Source organism: Equus przewalskii, chromosome 10 (genome assembly GCF_037783145.1).
Source record: "Equus przewalskii isolate Varuska chromosome 10, EquPr2, whole genome shotgun sequence".
NCBI classification, from domain to species: Eukaryota; Metazoa; Chordata; class Mammalia; order Perissodactyla; family Equidae; genus Equus; species Equus przewalskii.
In genome coordinates this window covers 2,599,597-2,626,278 of record NC_091840.1, presented here as the reverse complement: position 1 = coordinate 2,626,278, position 26,682 = coordinate 2,599,597, and the positions used below count along the sequence as shown (strand labels likewise).

The window sequence follows — 26,682 nt, the reverse complement described above, 5'->3', positions numbered from 1 at the left end:
TGGGGGCAGAACTTCTATGTATGGCAAATAGAATCAACTAGGGTTTTGAGACTGGTTTTGTTTGTTTGTGGAAATGTTCTGTAGAACCATAAAGTAGAAGGTACCAGAGAGAAAACATACACTCAGGTTTCGAACGTGAGGGCAAACTTCTGGATGAAATGGCAGAAGACTGAGATACATGGGGAGTCCCCCACCACTCCCCAGTCGCCAGTCCTGGAGGGCTCAGAGGGGCGTCCACCCTTCCTGCCTGAAGTGGCCTCCCTGGAAGACAGCAGGGCCCAGACAGCAATGAGCAGGAGCAACCCTCTGTCAGTGGGTGGGGAAACGGCTCCTCGGTAAAAGGAAGCAAAGACATGGGCGAGAAATAATATGCTTCCAGCAGCCCACTTACGTTCAAGTGGCAAAATACCACTTTTGGGGAAAATTGCGTTTTCCTTTCCAAAAAGAAAGGCTCCTGCGGGAGAGAAGCTGCAGTGCGGAACTGCAGCTGGAAGAGAGGTACTGGCTTACGAAGGGGGACCTGCACTCCGCAGCCAGACTCTCCTTCCGCCTCAGTTTCTCTTTCAAGCACCAATCCCATTTCGTCAGTATCTCATCACCAATCCTAACCTTCCCCTCCCCACGTCCTCCTCCTCAGTCTCGGTTCCATTCAGTCATTCGTCTAGACATTCCCCATTGCACAGGTCTTCCTGCTTTCAGCCCAGGCAGAAACAGTCACTATGTTGGTGGTGACTTACCGGAAAATGTTCACAACTGAGCACCATCTCCTCTTTAAGACCTTACTGAGTGTGTAACTTATTTACCTTCGTTAATGGCTATAGGGTTTGTTAACTGAGACAGTCATGAGCTATTTCTATTATTCCTACAGGCAGTTCCAACCTAGAAACAAACGTGCAGTGGTAAACAATCATTGTGAAGAAAACATCAGGTCCGGGGCCGGCCTGGTGGTGCAGCGGTTAAGTTCACACACTCTGTTCGGCGGCCCAGGGTTCACAGGTTTGGACCCCGGGCCCGGACCTATGCACCACTCATCAAGCCATGTTGGGTGGCGTCCTACATATAAAGTAGAGGAAGACTGGCACAGATGTTATCTCAGGGACACTCTTCCTCAAGCAAAAAGAGGAGGATTGGCAATAAATGTTAGCTCAGGGCTAATCTTCCTCACCAAAAAAGAGAGAACATCAGGTCAAAGGGCCCTGTGTGGTGGGTAAAGCCACCCACCTCCAGCCACGTGGACAGTGCACTACCACATCTCTGCCCTAATAGGATAGGTGCTAAGTGTACGGTTGCTCTGTCACTTGGGCCTGGAGAGAGGCTAGATGGGAGGCGGAAGGAGGAAACCTGAGGCCTGGAGCTGAATAACAATCCCTCTAAGCCACGATTCGCATTTATATTGCTTTCTGCATTTTCTAATCCCTTCTGGTCACTAATGAAGCTTATGCTCGAGCATTATGAATCCCGCTTCCAACTGGAAAAACAAACACCAGGAAAGTGCTTTCCCCCACAAAGAAAATGCTGGCAGAATTCACGCCTCATCAGACTCTGAAGCGCATTCTGGGGACAGCAGGACCCTGCCTCCTGAGGAGGTGGGAGTATCTCGGGAAGCCACCCAGGGCAGGAGCAGAGAGACCAGAGGGCAAGGGTCCTGGCCAGAACACCTGCACAGGGCCCAGGACTTACAGATCCTAAAACAACCTGCCCTCCTTGCCTTCACACAGTGCAGGTAAAAATGTGAGCGTGGTGCCTGCTGTGCAACGGCTGCTCAAGAAATGGTCCCCATTCCCTCTCCCAGCTGAAAACTCACCATCTCTCAAGGCTCCCCCAGTGGTCAAATGCCGTAAGAAGCCTTTCCTGAATCGCAAACTCTAATCCTCGTCTTCCATATTTTCCTCTTGAGATCTATATTCAGACTACATCACTTATCCATATACTTCTCTGAGTTCCCCTGGGAGAATATAAACCACGGATGAAACTGCTGCACGTGGGCCTGGCTGGCTGCTCTTCAGCACCGCAGAGGCACCAACCTCTTCCTACCTCAGGACCTTTACACATGCTGTGCCCTTTACCTGAAATGCTCTGTCTTCCTCGCCCTTCAGGTCACCTCTTAAATACCACCCCTCAGAGAGGACTTTCCCACCTACAGTTTAAAGTAGGCTCCAGTATTATTTTCTCCGGAGCGCTTAGCACAAGTGCAGTCACACCCTGAGCCAGCTGTAATCCCAGCATCCAGCACAACGCCCAGAACGAAGAGACAAATATTCACGAAATCGAGGAGCTCCAAGAAGAGCCAATGTTCCAGAGCCAGTCCGTGTTTGGTCTGGTGGGTAAGGCTTTCTGCCCAAGAGCCACCCGGCGGAATTTGTGCGTCTGCCGGGCTAAGGGCTGTGTCCTGCCCTCAAACACTTCAGACGGCCACTGAAACCGGAGCCAAGGTGCCGTGTAAACGGCAGATGCTCCGGGACGGCCTTAGGGACACGCTGCCCCAAAATGTGGCTGGCACCTTGGCACACTGAACATCGTCAGCGGAAGGAGTCTGAGAGCACGGCGGAGGCAGGAAGGTCACCTGCTCGCCCGCCTCTCCCTCTGAATCCGCCAGGTGGAAGGTCCGCTCCCGGTACCAAGAGGAAGGGAGACGTCCATATGGCCAGTGTCGGGGAATGCAGGGCGGGGAGGCGTATGAGCAAACCCTGCCGGGCCTTCACCGCTCACGACCCCTCCGTCTTGCCAATTCTCCACAAATTCATTGTTTCTTTTTCTAAAAGGTATAGAGCTTCCCGCTCCGGTCTTCGGGTCTTCATTCTCCGGTGAAGCCTCCGCGTCTAGGGAAAAGTTCAGCAAACGTGCATGCTTCTCTCCCGTCCATCTGTGTCAGCTGAATTTCCAGACCCGCGAGGACCGCAGGAGGGGACAACTTTCCTCCCTCCACGCAGGCCCCCCTGGCGCGGTCGGGGAAAGGCCGGCTCTGCCTGCCGGGACGGGGCCGGGGCGGCGGCCGGCAGGTTCGGTCAGCCGGTCCATCGGGCGCGGAGCGGCTGGCGGCTGCGGCCCCTCGGCGGACGGCGGCGGCCCGGCTCCCCTGCGCTGCTAGTCCTCCCGAGGGCGGCGTAGGAGGCGCGGCTGGATGCGCGCGGGTGCCCTGCGGGGCCTCCGGCCACCAGGCGGCAGCGTCTGCGAAGCCCGACGGGCAGGCCCGACCGGCCCCACCGAGCGTCGTCATGGCAACGAAGGTCGTACGGCACCTGCGCGCGGCGCATCCGGAAGTGACAACACCGGAAGGGATGCACGCGACTGCGCCATGGCCCGGGAGGCGGTAGGGCGGCCGGCGGAGGAAACTTTCTCGCTCTGGAAACGGTAATGGGGTCGGAGAACACGCAAGACCCCGGGACAGGAGCGACGCGGCTCCCCGTGAACCTCCGACCTCCTGACCCTGGCTTTGAGGCCGCGGGGACCCGGGGCTGCTTCCGGCGCGCGGGCGGAAGGGCCTTCGGGAGTTGTAGTCCGCGGGGTCAGCAGCGCCCCGCTTCCGGCGCCGGGTCTGGGGTTCCCGGGGAGGCGGGTGAGACCGGGAAGGGCCCCGGGGTCGGAGGAGGTGAGACCGGGAGGGGTCCCGAGAAGAGTGCCCACCCCTGGGCCTGGGTCTCCGCGTAGGGGGCCGCAGCGGGTCCGCGGGGTGGGGGAGCTGGGCGGAGCGGCCGGCTGGACGTGTGTCTGCCCTCAGGGAGCAAGCCCGGCTGAAGGCCCGCGTGGTGGACCGGGACACGGAGGCGTGGCAGCGGGACCCCGCCTTCTCGGGCCTGCAGAGGGTCGGGGGCGTGGATGTCTCCTTTGTGAAGGGCGACAGTGTCAGCGCCTGCGCCTCCTTGGTGGTGCTCAGCTACCCTGAGCTCGAGGTAACTAACCCTCGGGGGACGCTGGCCAGGAGCGCCCCGCTCGGGCTCGGGGTGCATTGGTGAGAGATGCGGGGCTCCGAGACAGGAAACACTGCGAAGGTAGAACCTCGCTTCTCCTTTTGTAAGATTTCGTTAATAAATTGGGAAGCCTTTGAAGAAAAAAGGAGAAAGGGCAAAAACTAAAGGAGACTCTGTGACTTAAGTTTGAATTAATTCATGATCTTTACCTCAAGCCAATTGTCATCTTGGGGTCCCATCTCAGTGACCCGCAGCAGCGCACTCTGAAGTGGCCCAAGCTGGAGTCTTTGTCTTTCTGGGCACCTCACCTCCAGTCACACACTAGCTCCATTTTTCCTGCCTCCTAAATATTGCTGGAATCTGTCTCCTTATCTGCACCCCCGCTGCCCCTTCCCTGGCTGTGGCACCATCACCTCTCCTGTAGATGCCGAGCAGAAGCTTCACTGGGCTCCCTCCCTCCAGGATTGTCCTCATGGTCCCTTCTCGATGCTACCAGCAGAACAATTTTCCTAAAAAGCAGATGTGACCACATCACCGCCTAGACCACTTTTAAGACTCTTCAGTGCCCATCCCGTGACCTCATGGTAAAGGTCACACTCACTGACGAGGCATAGAGGCCCTTCATGATCTGATCCCTGCTTAATGCAATGCTGTAGGCCCAGCTCTCACATTCCTCACCCACTCCCCACTCCCGCTCCCGAGGACTTTGGGCTCTTCACACGCACCAAGCTGTCTCTGTCTGCCTGACCTTGGGGTGATGTTGCCTCTCTTGGAATATTCTTCATCTGGCTAGCTCTCACTTGTCTCAGGTCCTCCAGTAAGGGCTTCCTCATCCTGCAAGACCAGGAGTTGCTCTCAGCGCCCTTCTTTCGTCTTTATCATGCTGGAATGGAATTGGCCTGTCTGTCTCCCCTACCAGAATGTAAACTCTACGATGGTAGGAACCATGTTGTCTTGCCCACTGATTGTAGCCTTGGCCCTAGCTCAGTGCCTGGCATATAGAAGACACTCGAATAGATGCGCCAGTGAATGAACAGTATGCCCACGATCCATTTGGAGTCAACAGCTCAGGAAGCATTGGCTAAAGAAGAGCTTGACAAGGAAACCTTTGCACTGCAGCGTTTGCCCCCCCTGCTCCTCTGCCTGCTCACAAAGACGGCCTCTTCCTGCTTCAATGTCTTTGTGCTTTGCTTGGAAGGCCTCTTTAGTCAAATTCTGTAAACATGTGCTGAGTGCCTACTGTGTGCTAAGAACTGGATATAGGGTGGTGAAGGAATCAGAGCCCCTGCCCTCAGAGGGCCCCTGGTCCATTTGTAGAGTGGCGTTGAGGGTGGGGCACAGACTCAGGAGCCAGACTGCTGGGGTTCCTACCAGGGCTCTTCCACCCCCACTTAACCTCTCTGGGCCCCCATTTCCTCTTTTGTAATGGGGATGGTGACGACAGTATTGATACCAACTCAGAGTTGTGATGAGGAGTAAATGAGATCCTGCATGGAAAGCAATAAGCATAACAAGCACATGGTAAGCCCTCAATAGATAAACGTTAGCCACTATTAATTCCTAGGACGACTTGGCACATTTCAAGACCCAGTTCGCATATTCCTATCGCACTGTACCTTCCCCAGCTGCAGAATTAACCACCCCCTCATCTCTGTCCTAGGCCTCTATCTTATTCATGTGCTATTACAGCACTTCTCATGTCGGATTAAAGTTACCAGTTTACGTTGTCTTTCCCACTGACTGTAGGTTCTGGAGGCGGGGTGATGTATTTGTTTTGTAACCCCGGCACCAAGCAAAGTGTCTGCTCTTTGGATGTAGTCAGCATTTGTCGTCCTGTGCCATGGAAGCTTAGACTAGGAAAGGATCTTGGAGGAGTCTGGCCCAGTGGCTCCTAAATGCCCTGCGATGGGTCTGCACCATTAGAGTCGCGCAGGAGTATATTTAGAAATGCAGATTCCCTGGGAAAATCCATAGAGGCAAAAAGTAGATTCGTGGTTGGCGAGGGCTGGGGAGTGGGGTGGATGGGGAGTGACTGCCAATGGGTACAAGGTTTATTTGGAGGATGATGAAAATATTCTAAAGTTAGATTATGGTGATGGTTGTACAACTCTGTAAATATGAAAAACGTTGAATTAATACACGTCAAACAAGTGAACTTTATGGTAGTAAATTGTCTCTCAATGGAGTTGTTTTAAAAAAATATAGCTTGCAGAGCCCCATCCTATTTACAGAAAAAAATCTCCCGGTGTATGTGGCCTGGAAATCTGCCTTTTTAAACAAGCCTCCCTGTGACTCTGAAGCAAAGCCAGGCTGGGAATCACTGGTCCACCTTTCACGCAGCAGGAGTCTTTTCCTCAGCATCCCTGACAAGTGATGGCCTCACAGCGGAGCCCATTCCACAGTTGGACACCTGGTTGGAATGTTCTTTTCCACACACAGCTGAAATTTACTTGTTTGTGATATCGATTCTGCCTTCAGGCAGCAGAGCACAGAACAGACTGTCTCGCCTGCTGCGTCATCGCTTCCGCTGTCTGAAGACAGCTGTGTGCTCTCCTGTCTTGTCTGCCCCTTCCTGAGTCTCAGTGACCTGGCCTCCAGCTCCTTCACTTGCTGCTGCCCCTCTGGTGTGCCCGCAGTTGCTAGGGTCCGTCTTTAATCTGTCGCGCGGAATTGAACTACTCAAGTGTAGTTCAGCCCGAGTTTGGTGGGCCTAACACATTGTTTCCATGAACGCCGCCTAAAACGCATCAGTTGTTAGGGGCGCTGCGTCGTCGACTTAGGTGGAAATTTGCAAATCCTCACAGAGATTCGTGACTGTCCACCTCATGCCCACGCACTAAATACACAATTGATTTTTTCTTTTCCCAGATTTTTTATTTGAAAATATGTAACCCTACTGAAAAATTGCGAGACTAATACATAGAACCCCTGTGTACCCTCTGCTTAGATTCCACTCTTGCTGGTTTTGTTGTATTTTTTCTGCATTTGTGTACTGAATGGTTTGAGAGTGCCTCCCAGAGGTGGTGACAGCTCACCCCTGAGTACATCAACAGGCCTGTCCTGAGCGCGACATTCTCCTACACAAGGGTGGTGTCATTGTCACACCTGAGAGAAATCACCATAATCACATAAAGTCACCTGAATCCCATTCCACACTGCATGTCCCCAGTGGCCCACGTCTGTCTCTGAAGGCTGCTTTGGTTTGGTGTTGTGACCGGTAGGGTCCCACAGAGATTCTGTGTCACAGTCGCTGCTGCCATTGGGCCTTGTTTACTGTGGGGTCTGGTTTGTCCAGTTTGCTGCCTGTTTTCTTGACTCTTTTTTTCATTGAGATACATCTTGCATCGACTGTCCAGGTCAGTGTGCCCGAGTTCACAGTTGGCTCTTTGAATACGTGCGGTCAGAGCTCCTTTTATTTTTGGAAAGCTTCTTGGATTGTGGTTTTAAGTATTAGTTCTGTTTATTAGATCAGCTCCATAGTTTGTTTCTCTTCTTCAGTCATATGTTTGCTGGGTTTTCTGTCTTTGCAGTTTTTTTGCCCACTTCTGTCCTGAGTTTTGAATTTCTGCCTTGGGGTGTTCTTCTCTGTCTACTGTCAGTTTAGCAATAGTTAACTTTCCTCTCCTGCACGACTGGTTGGGGGCAGCATTTCATCAGCTGACGACTTCTGATTATTGCCGTCTGAATTCCTGTAGGAGCTTTGTGCAGTCGTTCACTGTTCATTTTAAACGGTATTCAAACATAATTGGAGGGCTAGGGCTTTGGATGGCTTATTGGATTTTTTAGATCATGAGGGACAGTGAAGTGTAGTCGCTGCAATAAATGGTGCCCTCTTCTGAGGCGAAGACAGACAGTGTGTCTTCCGATTCCTTGATACTCTTGTTTCCGAAGGACCTTACACTTCTGGCCTCACTCTCTGCACCACTAGCCCCCACGGCTCACCTGCTTCTCCCCAGAAGCAGCGTCTTCCCAGGGAGGCTGCCATTGGCCCCATGTACTTCCAGGCCTTTTCCTTCCGGTCCCTGCTGGCCAGGGTTGCCCACGGGGTCTCATTCCCTCAGCTTCCCCACCATTAGGACCTGCCACACCCCCCCTCACCCCGTCCCGGCCTTTGCCCAGTGCGGTGCCTGGAGCTGGCTCTGCTGGCTGGGCTGTTGATCTCCCCACGTAGGTGCACACTGATGTTTGTAGTGGGCTCGTCTCCTGGTTATGCCGTGGGCATGGAGTGTGGGGGAGGTATCTCCTTGTGGATCTCTGGTTTCTGGAGCTTGTGCAGAGAGCTTCAGATGTAAGCAGCCACTGTCATCCTGTGAAAACTCAGGGCACATTTGAGCTTCACGTGTGTTCCTGTAAAAATCCTGTCTATGGGGTTTGGCACTCCCCCTGCTGGGTTCACTGTGAATCCAGTTCTCTGGTCTGTCATCTGAGTGGACCCTGCCCACTTAGGGTAATTGGCAGTTTGATAAGTTTCCTTTGAGTCATTGATGAAAATGTTGACGGGACAAGCCCCCATGCTAATAGAGAGTAATCCTTTCTCCTAGGGACGTGTGGTTTTGACCCAGCTTCAAGGGGAGGGTGGAAGCTGTGATTTTGAAAGCTATCAGTAAGCGTTTGGGGGTGTTCAGTAGCAATCCAGGATGTCTGAGGGTTCTGGGGAATGTGTGCCTAGCGGGAAACACGTCTCCATCTCAGGCCGGTCTGACTCTGAGGGACCCCAGGCTGCCGTCACTGTGCTCTGAGCCGGTCCCTTACCGTTCTAATCAAGTGCAGGCAGGGCCACCCTCTTCCCTGCGGTGTTAGGGACTTTTCAGTTTGAAGACCAGTCTCTGCCAGAGAAGCCCAGAGAAAGGGAGGCAGGTGTAAAAGCTCTCCGGGTCCCCGGCGGTTCCAGGCAGCCCAGCCCATCCAGACCCCTGCCTGCAGACTTCGTCCCTCAGGCCCTTGTCCTCCTCTCCTCCCAGTTTGCACAAGGCCCTCTAGTGCCTCACCGATGTCCCGGGGGCTCCGGCACACCGTGGCATCTCCCCTTCTCTCTGGGATTATTCACAGTCGCAGCCGCAGCACTTTTCTTTTTAGACTCTCCCGTCCATGGGAGCCCTGTTCTCTTTCAGGCTGTCTAGCTCTGAGATCATGCCTGTCCCTTTCTGCATTATTCGAAATCTCTTTTTGTAAGCCTGGGGCTGCCTTTCTTGCTATGTAACCTCTATGAAGACCTGGCCTTTTCTTCCTGGAGGCCCCTTCTAATGTAAAACCACGGCATCCTGGTGTCGTTTCCCATCACACTCCGCTCAAGTGCTTCTTGCGCTTTGTCTTTTTTGAGCCTCTGAACAGCCCAGAGCCGGGGCACGGGGGGCGGGGGGTGGCGGGCTTCAGCTCTAATTTACAAAGGAGGCAGCCTGGGACAGACGAGGGTGGCCAGCACCTTTACATGTCAGCAGGTTGAACCCTGCTGCCGATTTGCAGGGCGGGTCACCTTGTCCTTTTGCCTCCCAGGTAGGTGAGGCAGGAAGTAGGATGAGGGGTGGGCCTGGGAGATGGAGAGGGAGTTAGCGTTGGAAAGGATTGAAGGGTGAAGGGCTGAGGGGGTGCACAAAGGCAGGTGGCAGGGGAGGCAGGTGGCCCTGCCATGACCTGGGTGCCTGGTGGCAGGTGGTGTATGAGGACTGCCGCATGGTGAGCCTGACGGCCCCCTACGTGTCGGGCTTCCTGGCCTTCCGAGAGGTACCCTTCCTGGTGGACGCGGTGCGGCGACTGCGGGAGAAGGAGCCGTGCCTCATGCCCCAGGCAGGTACCCCTACTCGGGGAGGGAAGGCCTCTGCAGGCCACCGCCACCCAAGCCTCGTGAACTTCCTGGAGAAGATGTCCTTTTGCCTTGAGGAGAGGGATAGGCTTTCCAAAAAGCTGGAACCTGGAAGTGGTGGTCCCACCCCTCCTCCTGCTCCTGGACACTCCGGCCTGTTGGGTGAGGGGCAGTTCAGCTGACTGTGACTTTGTCTTTTGGCTCTTCCAGGTGCTTCTCGTGGATGGAAATGGGGTGCTCCACCACCGAGGTATTCCTGCTCCCAAGAGACAGGGCCCGGGAGGGCTATGGGAAAGAGACCAAAGGTGGGGGTGGTTCTGACCCGGGCCCCTCACAGAACGCTGTGCCCCTACCCCAGGCCCTCTGCTGCCAGCCTGGCTCTGACAGCTCCTTTCTGGCCTCAATTTCCTTATAAGGACCTCACCAATAAAGAACCCCTGCTTCTCTTCACCCCTGCCTCTTTCCTGCCTGCCCCCTAGGCCTTTCCCAGCACGCTGCACTGGCCCAACTCAGGTGCCACCACCCAGTTTGAACCTGCCACCAAAAGTCACAGGACCTCGAGCTCAGCTGACCTGTCCCACCAGCGCCCTGGCTTGCGCCCTGACATACCCTTACCTGAAACTAGACAGGCACAGACAGGAGTGCCCATTCCCCAGTGATGCCTGGAAGCCTGTTCCCTCCTGGGCACGAGAACTTTGGCCTGGGCCACACGGAGGGGGAGAGAGGAGCTGTTCTACCCTCACATACAAACCGGAGGGAGGGGAGCAGAGGGAGCCAAGAAGGGGTGGCTTTGGGCCTTTCGTCTGCTACCCTGGAAGCCTGTGGATCCAGAGGCAGAGGGTGGACATGTTCCACCCTGGATTCTCATGCAAGGCCAGCAAGCCAGTCCTGCGCTAGGCCCCCAGTCACTGCAATGTGGGCCACCTGGCAGGAGCCCCAGAGTATGTATGTTGGGGGAGTAGGGGACAGAGACACAGAGGCCTGACGGCGGCCACAAAGAGAAGAGGATGGAAGGTGCCAGAAAATGAAAGGAGAAACGGGGTGATGTGTCATGAACACACTAGTTAGGCCTCTATATTGTCTGAGGGGAGGAGGTGTCCTCCACCCCGGCCTGACCCCCATGAAGTCAGGGCAGAGGTCAGGCTGGGGCTCGGTACTGTCTCCCCCGGCCTCGGCCAGCCGACAGGCCTCTGTTCACTTGGGGAACCCGGCGAGGTCTTGGTTTGCCCCCAGTGGCCATGCCCTCTCTAGGCTGCTGGGCTCACTGCCCCTCCGCCCCAGCCTCATCCTCCTCTGCCCTTGCAGGCTTCGGGGTGGCCTGTCACCTCGGCGTCCTCACAGACCTGCCGTGCGTTGGGGTAGCCAAGAAACTCCTGCAGGTGGATGGGCTGGAGAACAATGCCCAGCACAAGGAGAAGGTGAGGGCTGGGCCTGGGGGGGCATGCAGGCTCAGGCGCAAGCACCTGGGACAGCCCCAGGGATGGAGGACACCGGAGACTGCCCTGCTCTGGGCCGGCCTTTGCCTGCTGACACTCCTCCCCGTCCTGGGGTTTGGGATCCCTGACCTGGCATGAGGAAGACCCACTTTTCTCTGGCACACCCTGTATGTTCCCCGTGGGTGGTGGGGCTCAGAGGGAGGCTCAGGAGCCTCCTGGAGCACCTTCTGAGTGCCCTCCGGCCTCCTGAGTGTGCTCACTCTCCCGGCCCTCCGGCCTCTGTGCCTCTGGACGCCCCACTTAGGGGCGTGGCCAGTGGTTACTGGGGACAGGACAGTTAGGAGCCTGTGCCATGCTCCGTACTTCCCTACCCCCAGCCTCCAGGCCCTGCTCAAGGGGCCACCCGGCCCACCTGGGAGCTTCCCAGCCCCACCTTATCCCGCATGTCCCACCTCTGGGCCCCTGCAGCTGGCACTGGGGATGAGATACCCCACTTGAGAGGGCCTGTGACACGCCCGGCTTTCCCACTGGACAGCAGACTCTGGACAGAGATCACATCTGTCTCATTCCTCTGGGCAGTCGGGTGTCTGCATGGAGCAATTGTTTATTAGTTGACAGGGACCTGAGACCCAACTCAGGTGACCCTGCACCCACTCAGTGGGCTAATCCCCACTCCCCCCAAAGAAGTTTCTTGAGTTGAATCAAATGTGCCCAAATTCTTAGCAGGAGAGAAAGTGGCAGGAAGTAAGTGGCCTTGGCATGGGTTCTGGCCCATTGGCCTGAGAGCGGCACCTGTATGTCCCCCAGCCTGGCACCTCTACCCACCAGCACTGTGGCTAGCCAGGCTGCTGCCTCTTCTGCAGGCACCCGCTTTCTCCGCTGTGGAACAGGGAGGAGAGAGCCGAGCTCCGAGCCCTTGTCAGAGCGGGCAGTGCCCAGGTCACGGGTCCACTCGGGATGGGCTGGGATGGGATGGGGTGGGTTGTGAGCACGGCCTTCAGGCTGGTTGGCTTTGTCTGGGCTGTGGCCACATGCAGGGTCGCCCCTCCCTCTCCTTGCCCCTTGGCTGCTCGAATTTTATCAATGAACAGCCCTGCCTTCAGCCCTTCACCAAGAAAAGATATATTCCAAGTCTTTTGTCCCATTTTCCAGATACAACTTCTGCAGGCCAGAGGAGACTCATTTCCTCTGATGGGAGGCTCTGGGACCATCCTGGGCATGGTGAGTGGCCAGGGGCCTGTGCCCCACCATGGCAGGCCCTTCAGCCAAGAGTCAGGAGTGCCCTGAGTCAGCACCCATGTACACTTGCCCTTGCACACGCCCCGGACCCCATCCACCTCTCCCCGTCTGGCTGACCCAGAGTGTGCCCCGCACCCCTAGCTGTGCTGAGGGGGCCTCTGGGCTGCATCTTCCCCTCCCTGCACCCAGGATGAGCAACAGGAAGGTGCCCCGAGGAGGCTGCAGGTACCCCTCAGCCCCCTCCTGCCACCAGGACATCTCTGTCCTCTAGCCCTCAGGGCTTGTCCCCCCGGCACCCTGACCTCGCCTTCCTTGTTCCAGGCCCTGAAGAGCCACGACCACAGCACCAAGCCCCTCTATGTCTCTGTGGGTCACAAGATGAGCCTGGAGGCGGCCATGCGCCTGACCCTTGGCTGCTGCAGGTTCCGGATCCCAGAGCCGGTGCGCCAGGTGGGTGGGCCACCGGGTGGGTGGATTGGAGCACACCACCCAGTCTTCCCTTGCACCAGCACTCATGGGAGAGCCTGCTTGGGTCATGCTGGGCCCTGAGGGGTAGAGAGAGACCAGAGGATGCAGAGATCCCAGGAGCTCATCCTGGGCTCTGCCCTGCCTGGGCCCTGGGGTTCACTGTGCTCCTGCGCCCAGCCTCTCAGTCTCCTGTATTGAGTACCAGGGTCACCAGGAGACTCAGGTGACATCAGCGGAGATGGCAAAGTATCCTGCCAGCCCCCAGCCAGCCCCTCAGGGCCTGACTGCCCAGCTGTCCTGGAAGGGAGTGGCCATCCTGGGCTGGGGAGGGCCCTGTAGGGCCGCTGGGCAGCCCTGAGGAAGGCTTGTGTCAGCACCAGGGACATCAATCGGGAGACTTCAGGGTGTGGCCACACCAGGCACCCAGCACCTAAATCAGGGCCCTGTCAGATTTGGCTTCACAAGCAAAGGCCCTGTGTGCAGCTCGGAGGAGCCAGGGAGCCAACCTGGACCGGGGGCGCTGCTTTCTGCAGCCCAGCATTGGAGCCGGGGCTGCTGGCTAAGTGCTGGTCTGCTGTGGGATAAGAGGGCAAAGTGCCTAGAGACCTCCCTGGTGCCTTGGGCTCCCCGTCTCCCGCCTGTGCTACATCAGTTCAAGGTGACCCAGCAGAGGGGCCACAGGCCAGACTCTCCCGAGAACCACTCTGCCCAGCTCAGCACCAGCTGGTGACACCAGTGGAAAACTCAAGGGCCCTGGCTCTGCTTCTCCCACCCCGGGGAGCCCCACTGCCATGCTGCCCATGCTGGCACCTCCTCTGGGCCTGGGGCCTTCCCCGGCTGCTGGTGTGCAGGGCGGCCTCCAGATGGCAGCAGCAGGCTGCCCGTGGCTGCCTCTCAGCCCCTGATGCCAGCTGTCCTCAGGGCGGTGAAGGGCCGAGACCTCTCCGGTGGCTTCTCAGAGTGGACTCGCTCAGCAGCCGCCAGCCTCAGCCTCCCTCTCTCCCCATCCAGGGCTCTGCTGGGTTCATGAGTGTGTGTGTTCTCAAGCCTGTGACGTGTGTCCTGGCCCCCAGGCGGCCTTTCCTCCTCCATTCCCACCCACCTGTGCAGCCTCGAGGAGAAAACCCAAGAACTCTCCCCAAGCCCTCAGAATCAGGGACTCTGTTGTGCTGGTACAGTGGGGCAGGTCCCTGTTGTCCCCTCCACGCCTCACTTTGCCCCAGAGTGGGCACTGGCCCCATCCTTGCAGGTGAGGGTGTAGCCTCTGAAGCTCCTTGAGCACCTCAAAGGCAGGCGGGGGCTATGTATCCAGCCTCAGAGAAGAGGCTGCTGCCTTCCTGGGCCTGCACGCCTAGGGGAGGAAAGCCAGGGGCCCACAGTCCCCGGCACTTCCAGGGGTGGGGCGAGGCCCCTGTCCAGCAGCACCGGCTGTGTCTCGGCCCATCTTCTTCTTGGCCTGCTCGCCTGTCAACACTTCGCCGTCCTGACTCCACCTGGAAGCTCCTAGGAGAGGATGAGAAAGGGGGTTAGTGCTTGCTCCCTCTCTCCATGGCGTCGGTGGGTCCCCCTCCCTGGCCATGAGGGGGCCCTTGGCCACAGGCCTACTACACCCCTGGTGTCAGCTGCAGGGGCAGGCGGGAGGCGCTGTGCTTCACCTCATGGGGTGCCTCCCATCGGAATGTACCACCGCCCACCCTGCACACTGGCCTGCTCACGCTGAAGCAGCAGCCATCTGGGGGCTCAGCCGTTACGTCCTGTGTGTCCGACCTGCCGTCGGGCTAAGCCCATTTGAGCTGGGATCAGGGGCCTTCCTGAGCCAGGCCCCTGGAGGGGGTTCCTGCTCGGGCCTGAGCCTCTCCCCGCGGGTCTGCCCTGATCCCTCTGGCCTACAAGCCCCCTTTCCTTCCAGTGACTTTGGAGAAGTTTCCATAGACACTTCCCTGGGGGCAGGGGTTGCAGCTGATGCTAGTCAGGGAGACAGATGAGCCAATAGTGAGGTCAGACGAGCTGGGCTGCGGAGAGCCCTCGCGGAGGAGGGTCTTAGCAGAGAATCCTTTGGCTCAGGCAAAACCTACAGGAAGCACAAGCTGTAAACCTGACGAAAACCATGTGGCTCCAGTTGAAACATGGAGGGGAACCAGGACTCCCACCTCACCCTGTTCGTTCAGGCCCTTTGGGGACCTGCTGTCACAGGACTTTGGCCAGAGGGCCAGGCATCCTGCTTCCTCCACACTTCTGGGGCTGCTGCCGTTGTCCTGAAGGCTGGGCCTGCGACAGCCTGACATTGCCTCCGTGGGCTTTCTCAGGAGGGAGCTAGAGCTGTCCAGCAGGCTGTCAGGGCGGCTTGTCCAGAGGCCAACTCGGGACCCCAGCCACCACCTCTTACTTGAGCCCTCCCTCTCCTCAGGCTGATATCCGCTCCCGAGACTACATCCGCAGGACCCTGGGAGTCCCTGGGCCCCCCGCCCCAGGGCGAGAGAGGTGAGCGCTGGGGGAGGCTGGGTCATTGGTTAGGGGTCAGCTCAGAGGTGCCCACATGGGCCACTTCTGGTGGCTGAGCCTCTCGCTTCTGCAGCACTGCACTCAGGCCAGGCAGGGGGCACAGAGTCGCTGAAAGGACAGGAGAGTTGAATGGCCTGTGTGGACTCCATGTCCGGTGGAAACCAGAAACCCACTAGGGCTGTCCCCCACCTGCCTTGGCCCACTTACCTGTAAGCTATGGAGGTGTGGGCTCCAAAGGGCATGGGAGGCAGACGGACCATGTTTGTTCCTGGCTCTGCACGACCAGCTGTGTCACCTCCACGCTCAGCCTCACTTTCCTTGTCTGCGTGGCAGACGCAGTAAGTCCTGTCTCCCGATTCTCGTGAGAGAACCTAGCTCGGAGAGTCGCCTCCAGGAGTGCCTGGTTATTTACTGCTGACACCACCTTTCCATAAGACAGGTGCTGTAATCCACTTCACAGATGAGGAAACTGAGGCACAGAGCACAGATGAGTGGCAGAGAGGTTTCAGTTGGCAGTTTGGGTTCCAAGCCTGGCCTCCAACCCCCAGGCTGGGAATGGGCCTGCCGTCTCCACCAGGAGTCACTGTGGGCACTTCCTTTCTGCTTCTCTTCCCTCTGAGTCTCAGGCTAGTCTCGGCCTGGCTAAGCTGCTTTGAGAACTGGGGGAAGGTGCACTGGGACCCCTGAGCTCTCCCTGGGGTGGGGCTGGCCAGCTTGAGTGCACGTGGGGCCTGAGGATCCAGATCAGCAGCAGCTTCTGGGCACCATCCGGGGAGCGAGGGGGGCTCCGGGCTGGTTCTGGCATTTGATGCTGCCCCTTCTCGATGTCATTACCAGGAACCAGAAGGCACAGAGGCCAAAGGCATGCCGCAAGGAGGGCTCAGAAGAGCCTGCAGGTGAGGGCAGGCCCCCTGAGGCCCACAGCGCAGGCCCCAGAACGCACCAGAAAGCCCCAGACCCAGTCGCCCAGGAACAGTAGGGTGTGGGCTGGGGACGGAGCTGGACGACACCATGAAAACTCTCAGGCTGCCTGCCGCCCCCTCCAGCTTTGGAGCAGTAACTGGCCCTGGGGGAATCGCCCCCACAGCAGCAGATGGGGTGCCAGGCCCTGAGCACATGGCACGCAGCCCACTGGAGTGGCTGCCCCTCCCGCTGCACCGTTGGTCACGAGGGCTGGGCCAGCCCCGAGAGAGCTCAGCGGAAAGCGTTGCTCACAGAGCAGAGCGGCAGACCTGGCGAGCGTGTGAGATGATTTCCTGGGAGCATGGGAAGGGGATTGAGGGTTCATGGGTTTCTTTTGGGTGTTTTTGTTTTGTCCTGAAAGTACCAGGTGGGCTTGCGAATGCCAACTGCAGGTCCGTCTACAGCTCCTCCTGGGCCATTTCTCCTTCCAGTACACGCGCCGTGGCTTTTTCTGCTTTTGCTTTTGTTCTTTTGTAAACCGCCACCCCCCCCCCGCCCCCCGCCACACTGAACCACCTCTGCCTGACCTGGGAGGGATCCAAGCTGAGGTGGCCGGTGTCGCGCTCAGCCCCTGGCTGCCCTGCCCACCTTCCACCTGCCTGCTGCTGGCACACACCAGGGCTGGGAGGAAGAGGAGAAGAGCATCACCTCAGCCTGGAGAGGCCCAAGAGTGGGGAGTACACGCGGGCAGTGTGGTGCCAGACTGAGGGGCTGGGTGTCAGGCCCTGCAGCCCTGGCCAGGGGCCCTGAGGGTGGGCAGCCCCATCTGGGAAGCTGGTGGAGACCGTGTCCCCAGTGGGTTCGAGTACTCAGAGCTCTCCCCAGATCCTGTGAGCACAGCGCCCTCCCCTGCCAGCTTCCTGCCCAAGAGGCCCAGCCTCAGAAGTCTCCGCTGCGGCACAGCAGCTCTGCCGCACCCCAACTCCGGCCTCTGGCCACCACTTCCCTCTCAGTGTGGGCTGGAAGGCGCAGCTGAGAGGCCGAGGGTGAGGAGCATGGCCCACAGGCCCGGGGCACCCCCAGCACCCCCAGCCTTCCACCTACCAGCTCGCCCCACACCCGCAGTCTCCCTGAGGACTCTGGAATCTGCTGAGAGGCATGAAGAAACCTGTGGAGACCGCTCTTGCCTTTCATTGTGCCTCTCAAGAAGGAGCTGGTCATCATGGTTTGACAGCTTGGGGTGGAGGGAGGCCACGGTCTCAGCGTGCTCTCCATGCCCCCTCTGGTATCTCTCCTTTTGTTCATGATGAGAAGTGAGCTCTCCTCTGGGGCCCGGACCCCTCGGAGAGGCAAAGGGGACAGGTGAGCCAGGTAGTCTGTCGTTTGGGCCGGCAGGGTTCTGTCCCCTTTCCCTCCTCCTGAAGCCCCCTTGTGAGGCGGGGCCGCAAGTGGGGGCTGTGGGGAGGCTGAGCCTGGGGGGCCTGGCCCACTTGATGGCAGTGGCCCCTATTTAGGACATTTCAGTAGGAAGCGGAGCCACCCAGGTGGCTCTGGGCTCCACTCGATGGCCCACCGGGGTGAGCAGGTTCCAGCATGTTCCATAGGTGCCTTTGAGGGAACTCCTGTAGGTGGGAAGGGCTGACCCAGGTTCTGACCTCCAGTCCTGCTCATGCCGCCTCCCCAGAGGTCCGCCCTGGCACCTCTGCTCCTGTCTCACCTCAGTTTACACTCTCCTCCCAGTCCTGGGACTGAGAAAGCCCCTGTTCATCACAGCCGGGGCTGCAGCGGGGGCCTCGGCTCCCCCTCCTCCTCAGCTGGCCCTGGGCCGTCTGCCAGCCCACCCCGGCTCCCAGATGCTGTGCCTGTGGCTTTAGACCCTGCACCGCAGCCCCTGTGGTTTTCGGCTCACCTCTGTGCACGTGTGGTGCTGTGGTGCCCCAGGACCGAGACACACACGTCTGGCTCTTGGGAGAGAAGGGGGAACGCAGCATCCGATGGAGCTCTGAGAGCAGGTCCTCCTGGTCAGAACCTGTTTTCTCCCAGGGGTGTAAACACCTGCTTCGTCAGCTTTGGGTGGGATTAAGTGTGAGAATATGCAGAAAGTGGCTTTCCTGGCAGTGGACACACAGTTCCCAGTAAGCGAAGGAAGGGTTGGAGTCCAGCAGCAAGCTGGGCCCCAGAATGAGACAGTGGTCGGGGGAGGGACAGCCTGGCCACCCAGCGTCTGTCCTGTGGAGCCCTGTCTGAGTTGTGAGGGAGCGCAGGGCCATCTTCCTAAAACCCCTGATGGTCACCGGGCACAAGCAGGCCTGGGCGGGGCTCCTCCAGCGGGTCACATGTCGACTAAGTGCAGCCATGGCCTGGGGGCCACAAGGGAGGGGGCAAGAGCTAGTAGTGCTGCACCATTCTCACCCTGGAGCCGGGGCTTAGGCACCCCCCGTACTCGTCCCCAGACCCAGTGAGGTGCGGGTGAGGCAGGTGTGTGGCCCTGGGAGGAAAGGGCCAAAGCAGGACGGGGAGGACGGGATGGGCTGGCCTTGCCCGGAGCAGGGTGTGGGGCTCTGAGCAGGGGAGGTGCTGGCTCCATGTGGCTCCAGCAGTGCCCAGATTTCAGCCCATCCCCAAAGTGCCCATGGGCAGGGGAAGCAGTGACACTTGGCTGGGGCTGCAGGCAGCAGCTGCCTCTTCCTACTCACCTCCTGAGCCCAAGGGCACCGAGCCACCCCAGGTGTGCCCCAAGCCTGGGGCCCAGGTTGCTGTGCCCAGGGTGGCCAGGCCAAGGGCCCTCAGGAGACTCAGCCCCAGCCTGCTGCCTGTGCAGGTCCTGCCAGCATCCCCAACAAAGCTCTTGGCCCTCCCTGCCTGGTGTTCCACAGCCACTGCCCTCCTAACTTCTTCCAGCTCTTTCCCTGCCCAGAGCTCATCAGGACCAGGGGGTGGGGGAATTGGGAGCACAGGATGGAAGGCAGGCAGAGCTGGGTGGGCCAGGCTGCCCTGTACTGACTGGCTCTGGGCAAAGCTGGGAGCCTACCATGGGGATGATGCCCATCCTGCCTCACCAGACAGCTGCACCCTGTGTCGAATGGATGTGGCCTGGAGCCTGACACAGTCAGTCCTTGACAAGGGAAGTGACACGTTTAGAGGAGTGGGGCCACAGAGGCCAGAGTTCATGGCTGTAAGTTTGCCAGGCCATGCTAACTGGTGACAAGAAGAAGCAGGAAGGTAAAGGAGTCTTTGTCTTCCCCCAGGCTCCTCACGCCACCCCAAGCTCCAGGACACAGGTCCTGTGAGGGCTGCACAGGCAGGACCCTGCTGCCCACCCGCCCCACGCCCAGGCTACAGGAAAACTTCCCAGGAGTGCTGGGAGGCTCTGGGTAACGTCCGCAGCACCAGCTCGCGGGGACCCACTTCTCTCTAAGGGATGCACAGAAATGGCCATGGTCTCATACTGTGGTGGGAGTGGGGCTCTGCCTAGAGACAGCAGCTCCTCAGTGACAGAGGGTCAGATGGACCTTCCAGACTGAGGGCATGACCTGCTGCAGGGGCTCCCCCATCCCTCTTGTCCCCTCCCCCTCAGTGAGGAGCAGGCTAGAGCCTGGACGCAGACAACTTACCTGAGTAGTTTAAGTGTACAATTAATAGGTTTTTAGTATATTGAGAATCTTGTGCAACTGTCACTACTATGTAGTTCCAGAACTCTTTCATCACCCCACAGGGAAACCCCGTCCCCGTTAGTGGTCACTCTCCCTTCCCCCCTCCCACCAGCTCCTCGAAACCACTCACTGGCTTTCTGTCTCTTTGGACTTGCTGATTCTGGGGACCTCATACGAACGGAGCCGCACGGTGTGTGGCCTTCGTGTTGGCTTCTCTCCTTAGCGCGGGGTTTGCAAGGTTCAGCCGTGTGGTAGCCTGTGTCAGTACTTCACTTCTTTTTACGGCCACATAATATTCCGTGGTGTGGAGAGGCGTACTTTGTTATCCATCATCTATTGGTGGATTGGGGTGGTTCTGTTTGGGGCTATTAGGAGTAGTGCTGCTGTGAACTTTGATGTGCAAATTTCTGTATGAACTTAGGTTTTCAGTTCTCTTGGGTCTGTACCCAGGTGTGGAAGTGCTGGCTCATATGGTAGCTCTGTTTAACTTTTTGAGCAATAGCCATACTGTTTTCCTCAGTGGCTCTACTTTTCACAGAACCCCACCAGCCACACACAGGGTTCTAATTTCTTCACATCCTCACCAACACTTGTATTGTCCGTCTCTTTGATTCTGGCCATCCTAGTAGGTGTGACATGGTATCTTTTTGTGGTTTTGATTTGCATTTCCTTAGTAACTAATGATGCCGAGCACCTTTTCATGCGCCTCTTGGCCATTTGTCCATCGTCTTGTGAGAAGCGTCTGCTCAAGTCCTTTGCCCTTTTGCAAGTTGGGTGGTTTGTCTTTTGGTTTTTGAGCTGTAACAGTTCTGTGTTCTAGATACCAGACCCTTTTCAGTGATACACTTTTCAGATATGTTCTCCCACTCCGTGGGTTGTCTTTTCATTTTCTTGATAGCATCCTTTGATGCAGGAAAGTTTTTAAATTTGATGCAGTCCAATTTGCCAATTTTTCGTTTGTTGCTATGCTTTTGGTGTCATACTTAGGAAACCATTGCCTAATCCAAGGTCATAAAGATTTCCTCCTATGTTTCCTTCTAAAAGTTTTATAGTTTCAGCTCTTACATTTAGATCTTTGACCCATTTTGACTTAGTTTTTGTATATGGCTGTTTGGGGTCCCTTGCAATTCCATGTGAACTTTAGAACCAGCTTGTCCATTTCTGCAAAAAAAGCAGTTGGAGTTTTGATAGGAGTTGCACTGATCAATTTGGGGAGCATCGCTATCGTAACATAAGGTCTTCCAGTCACTGAACATGGAGTGTCTTTTCATTTATTTAGATCTTTCATTTCTTTCAACAAGCTGTTGTAGTTTTCAACGTACAAGCCTTATACTTCTTTCGGCTAAATTTATTCCTAAGTGTTTTATTCTTTTTTGATGCTTTTATAAATGGGATTGTTTCATTAATTTCGTTTTTGTTGCTAGTGTACAGAAATACAATTGATTTTTGTATCTTGTGTCCTGCAACTTTGCTGTACTCGTTTATTAGTTCTAATTGTGTGTGTGGGTATGTATGGGTGTTTACTTTAGGGCTTTCTCTATGCAAGATCATGTCATATCAAACAGAGATAGTTTAACTTCTTCCTTTCCAATCTGGATGCCTTTTCTTTCTTTTCTTTGCCTGATTTCACTGGCTGGAACCTCCAGTACTATGTCAGGTAGAAGTGGGAGGAGCGGACATCCTTGTCTTGTCCCTGATCTTCGGGGGAGCTCTCAGTCTCTCGTGATGAGTATGATATGAGTGTGGGGTTCTATAGACGCCCTTTGACAGGTTGAAGGAGTTCCCTTCTATTCCTAGTTTCTCTCTGTTTTATCATGAAAGGGTGTTGGATTTGTCAAATGCTTTTTCTGTACCTATTGAAATGATCGTTTTCCTTCACTCTGTTAGTGTGGTGTATTACATTGGTTTTCATATGGTGAGCCACTCTTGCATTTCTGGAATAAATCCCACTTGGTTATGGTGTATAATCCTTTTACTATGCTGATGAATTCAATTTGCTCATATTTTGTTGAGGTTTCTTACGTGTATATTCATAAGGGATATTGGTCTGTAGTCTTTTTTTTCTTGTGATGTCTTTGTCTGGCTTTGATATCAGGGTAATATTGGCCTCACAGAATAGTGAGGAAGTGTTCCCTCCTCTTCTTTTTTTCGGAAGACTTTGAGCAGGATTGGTGTTGATCCTTGTGTAAACCTGAGGTAGCATTCACCAGGGGAGCTGTCCGGGCCTGCACTTTTCTTTGTTGAGCGGGTTTTGGTTACTGATTCAGTCTCTTTCTTTGTAGTTTATGAAGATTTTCTATTTATTCTTGAAACAGTTGGTAGTTTGTGTGTTTCTAGGAGTTTGTCCATTTCACCCACAGTATCTAAAGTGTTGGCATACAGTTGTTCATGACGTTTTCTTTCCATTTCTGCAAAGTTGGTGGTAGCATCTCCACCTTCACTCCTGACTTTAGTAATTTGAATCTTCTTTTTTGGGTCAGTCTGTTGTGAGTGGTTTCTAAGGAGCCCTCTCCCCGCCCCCAAGATGCCCCAGCAGTGACCTTAGCTCAGCCTTGGTAGAGGGGGAGGGCAGAGTCCCCTGCGGGAGTCACAGAGGGATGGGGCTCAATCCACATCTGCCTTCAAGTGCTTCTGGCTCTCCTCAAGCAGACAGGCCCCCAAAGGTGCAAAGCCCACGCCATCAGAAACTAATTGTGGCCCCCCTAGATCCTCAGCTGAGGGTCTGACCTCAGGGGAGCGGGGTTCCAGGAACCAGTTGGAGGACATCAGAGGCAGAGTATAGCCCTGGGCCGGCTGAGCAGGGGGTTAAGCCTGGCAGGGAGGGCTGGGGGGAGAGGGTCTGAGCTTTAAAGGAACTGGAGTTTCAGCTGCAGCCTCAAGGAAGAGAACCCACAGCAGCGTGGAGTGCCATGGGCCCCTCGGCCTGTCTAATGGCCACACCAAGGCCATATCAGAGATGAGATGGAGAGAGAGCATTTCAGCAGCTTGCTGAGAGCCCTGGCCCACCCCAGGGTACTGGGCATGGATACAGCCCAGAGCTTCTCCATGGAGGCCAGGCTTTGGGGAGTGTGCTGCAAGAGTCAGGGTCTGGGAGTGGGCCAGCCTAGGGGTTCCTGTAGAGGGGACGTGGCAGGGTGGTGGGAGGGTGCAGAAGCAGCTGGAGGGGGCCGAGGTCAGGCCTGGAAACCTGCTGGGCAGGGTCATTCAAGAGAGACCTGGAAAGCAGAGGATGTGAGGAGTGGAGAGGGGACTTCGAGGTGGTACGTACGTCCTGCTGACCTCCATCCCTCACCCCCAGGGGCTCTGCTCTGCTCCCTCACCCCAGCACAGAAGGGCATGTGGGGGCCCTAAGTGCCGTGGTGTCTTGGCTCCCTCCTGCAGAACCTTGAAAATAGGGCCACGATGATATCCATCTCTGCAGACCACAGCCCGCCCCAGAGCCAAGAATAAGTCTTGAACCACTCCATCACTCAAGTCAGATCCAAATAGATTTTCCTGTTAACCCAGCAGCCTCTGCGCCCATTCCTCAGGTCCCCACCCTGCCCAGGGACTGGGAGTGAGAGAGGCTCCCACAAGGTGGTTGGCCTGGCCATTGCAGGTCACACCAGGCACGTCAGGATTCCAGGCCTCAGAGACCCCAGCCTGCCCACCCTCCCCTCTCTTGGGGCCACCAGGACTGGAGATATGCAGGGCTGGATGTGGCTCTTTATGATCAGGTCCAGGGAGGATGCCCAGCATGGTCCTAGTTGTCCCAAGGACCCCTCCCCTGCCGCCCACTCTCTGGCCACAGGCATTGGCCTGTTTGAGCCTGGGTCTGAGCCCAGCTCCTCTGCCCTTTCAACCACACCTCCCCCCTCCCCCTAGGCTCCTGGGCTCCCAACCCTCCAGGACCTGAAGGCCAGCCCAGGCTTTAGGGGAGACAGCTCCCCGACTCAGGCCCCTGTCACTGGTGCATGTGCACCCCTCTGGGTCTGTTTTCCTGCCCTCTCCTGGAAGGGTCCCTGAAGGGGCTTCACCTCGGGCTCCGTGGCCTGATGGGAACAGTTGGGGACAAGAACCCAGGGCCCTGGGTTCCAGCCCAAGGCCTCTGTGCTTGCTGGCAGCGGGGCAGGGGGTCCTCACCAGCCTCACCCACCCAGATTTGGCCCAGCCCAGCAGTCCCTGCTGCACTGCCCGGGCCAGGCTCTGCATGGAGTTTTACCAAATTATTAATTAAAGGCACAGGCATGCGGCAGCGCTGACGTCCAAATGAATAGCACGCTGGGTAATTAGGCGAGATGTCTTGGAAGTGATGGAGCATGGCCCGCTGTCCCCAGTTCACCTCCCGGGAAGCAGGAGCAACTTCTTGAAGTTTCCTACCACCACGGGCAGTACTGGGGGCAGGGCAGGGAGTACAGACCAGAAGGGCCAGGGCACGGCTGTTGCTTGTGGGCAGGGCTGGTCCCCCCTGCCTGGTTCCTCCCCACCAGATGGGGAGAAGAAAGGTGGGAGGCGGCCAGTGGGGGAGGGAGGCAGCCGAGACAGACGGGCCACGGTGGGGCAGGGGAGGAAGACCTGGACTCCAGGACGCAGAGGGTCCTGCCCTGGAGGAGGAGACAGTTCCCTAGGCCTGCCCCTGGCTTGCAGGGCCTGATGGAGAGCTGCAAGTGGGGAGCAAGCAGGGAGTTTTTGATTTTTAGTTAATTAAATTTCACTTGTGTTTTTTATCAAAGTCATAAAGGTACCTGGTTTAAATAATCAAATAATTCTGTAAGACTTGTAATGAGAAACCAGCAGCTCCTTACCCACCCACCCCCTCCTTTCCTGATTTCCCCTTCTCAGAGGCAAAATTGTGTTATTTTAATTTGGTGGGGTTTTGTTTTTTGGGTTTTTTTTTTTTTTGGTATTCTACATAACATGCTAATGTTGCTTTTTTTTTTTTTTTCCAGGTTTAGAAATTATCCACTGACTTCCTGCTGTGGGGATTGAGTTTGTTCCTTCACACATAGCCCCTCACACACACACACACACACACACTCTTTCCTTCTACTCATCTTCTCATTTTGGTTGAATCAGAATTCCATGTATGCATTATTTCTTTACACATACTATTCACAGCTGAGTAACACATGGTAATTACATCTCCTTTCTTGTACAGCCTCCTGTTTTTCCTGGACTTAATAATTGCCTCATGTTTTGGGTTTGATTTATTTTCTTTGTACCCATTACTTATTTATCCCCAAACTCTGCGATGAAAAGATAAATCTCTTTTTGGTGCGTTAAAAACATTAGGCAAGGGGCTGGCCCCGTGGCGCAGTGGTTAAGTGCGAGCGTTCCGCTTCGGCGGCCCGGGGTTCACCGGTTCGGATCCCGGGTGTGGACATGGCACCGCTTGGCAAGCCATGCTGTGGCAGCCATCCCACATATAAAGTAGAGGAAGATGGACACGGATCTTAGCTCAGGGCCAGTCTTCCTCAGCAAAATGAGGAGGATTGGTGGCAGGTGTTAGCTCAGGGCTAATCTTCTTCAGGGGGAAAAACAATTAGGCCATTTATGAATTTATTTTTTCTTGGAGCCTTTGATAGCCAGCCTCAAAGATGGCCCCCAGTGATCCATGCCTCCTGGGATTTGTGAAGTCCTCTGGCCAGATCGAATCAGATCGGTCTGTGTGACCAGTGGAGATGCAGGAGTGAGGGTGTGTCACTTCTGATACTAGACCATAAAACACATTGGGACTTTTGTCTTGATGATGTCCTCTTTCTCCTTCTCTCGCGTCGTTCACTTTGAGGGGAGTCAGCTGCCATGTCATAAGGTGCTCTGTGAAGTCCACATGGCAGGGAACTGAGCCCACCTGGAATTCACCATGTGAGGGAGCCATCTTGCAAGTGCACCCTCCAGCCATGGTCCAGCCTTCAGATGCCCACAGCCCTGGCCGTCATCTTGAGTCCAACTTCGTGAGAGACCCTGAGCCAGAACCAGCTAGCCTGTCTGCTCCCAGCTTCCTGCCCCTCAGAAACTGTGAGGTAATAGATCTTTGTTCTGAGATAATTTGTTACGCAGCAAAAGATAACTAATACAGAGCCATTCCTCCTCTAGCCACCTGTCTCAGTTGCCTCCTAAGCCTGCCACACATCCATCACCGAGGACCTCTCCCCACCCTCCCCTCGTTCCTGTGCTGAGCCCCCACCTTCATAGGTCCCGTGCAGTCCTCTGTTTGGAGCTGCTGCCTTGTTTTAATGGTATGCACCATCTAGTGGCTTCTTGAGAACAAGTGTGTGAGAGCCACAACCCCACACTTTCACCAGTCCCAGAAACCACTGCTCCTATTGGTCCTCCAGCAGGGAGACTTGGGAAAGTGGCTTTTTTTAACTACCGGAAAGAATTCTTCTTTCTCAGGCACAAGAACACCATGATGTCTTTCAGGTGTCTGTCAACAGCCTCAAAACGAACTTCATTGTCACATTCATGATGTGTGAATCCCAGGTGTGGTGGGAGATCCGCTGTTCCCTCTTCTGAGCCTCTGGTGTTCCACCGGCGAGGCCAGCACTGTCCATGGTGCTGAAGCCGATGCCCGATGGCTGCCTGGGCTGCCAGCGAGATGCTGGAGGAGCCGGGGTTCTAGCTTACTCCTCTTCCACCTTGCTCCCTCCCCCCAAGATCCTCCGCATCACCTCTCCTCCAGTCCTGGCCCTGGCCCTCTGTCCAGTCCTCGCCTTTCTGCACCAAGCTATCTTCCTGCCTTGGGCTCCTGTGTTGCTCTTGTGAGCAGACCCCACACAGGTTCTGCAGACGGC

At 56.3% G+C, this 26,682-nt stretch overlaps 1 protein-coding gene and 1 long non-coding RNA gene across 22 annotated transcripts in view; one reads left to right on the top strand and one right to left on the bottom strand.

Annotated features, from left to right (window-relative positions):
• LOC139073802 (uncharacterized) overlaps positions 1-3,160 on the bottom strand; it is a 42,440-nt gene extending 39,280 nt beyond the window's left edge. The window contains exon 1 of the long non-coding RNA XR_011522824.1: positions 1,805-3,160. This is a non-coding gene — a long non-coding RNA (uncharacterized lncRNA). The remainder of the gene's footprint in view (positions 1-1,804) is intronic.
• Positions 1,017-25,635, top strand: ENDOV (endonuclease V). Of its 21 annotated transcripts, none has more exons than XR_011522819.1 (10): positions 1,017-3,351; positions 3,719-3,890; positions 9,558-9,692; positions 9,919-9,958; positions 11,014-11,126; positions 12,297-12,365; positions 12,705-12,824; positions 15,259-15,332; positions 16,191-16,596; positions 24,838-25,098. XR_011522819.1 is itself a non-coding variant. In XM_070559738.1 (10 exons), the coding sequence occupies exons 1-10, from the start codon at positions 3,122-3,124 to the stop codon at positions 24,855-24,857; spliced, it is 1,041 nt and encodes a 346-aa protein (XP_070415839.1). In that variant the 5' UTR covers positions 1,017-3,121; the 3' UTR covers positions 24,858-25,635. The 21 variants fall into 21 exon arrangements, 15 of the variants coding, with proteins under 15 accessions (XP_070415839.1, XP_070415840.1, XP_070415848.1 ...); XR_011522818.1 differs by having other exon boundaries at positions 12,705-12,833; XM_070559738.1 differs by having other exon boundaries at positions 12,705-12,833; positions 16,191-16,249; positions 24,838-25,635.
• The last annotated feature ends 1,047 nt before the right edge of the window (positions 25,636-26,682 follow it).

What these genes read in the sequence shown, in the direction of transcription:
- ENDOV (XM_070559736.1), top strand. Translation starts at nt 3,122, where the DNA reads ATGCGCGCGGGTGCCCTGCGGGGCCTCCGGCCACCAGGCGGCAGCGTC. An exon ending in TCAGCTACCCTGAGCTCGAG is followed by an intron (nt 3,891 to 9,557) that starts GTAACTAACCCT and finishes GCCTGGTGGCAG; the next exon opens with GTGGTGTATGAGGACTGCCG. An exon ending in ATGCCCAGCACAAGGAGAAG is followed by an intron (nt 11,127 to 12,296) that starts GTGAGGGCTGGG and finishes CCCATTTTCCAG; the next exon opens with ATACAACTTCTGCAGGCCAG.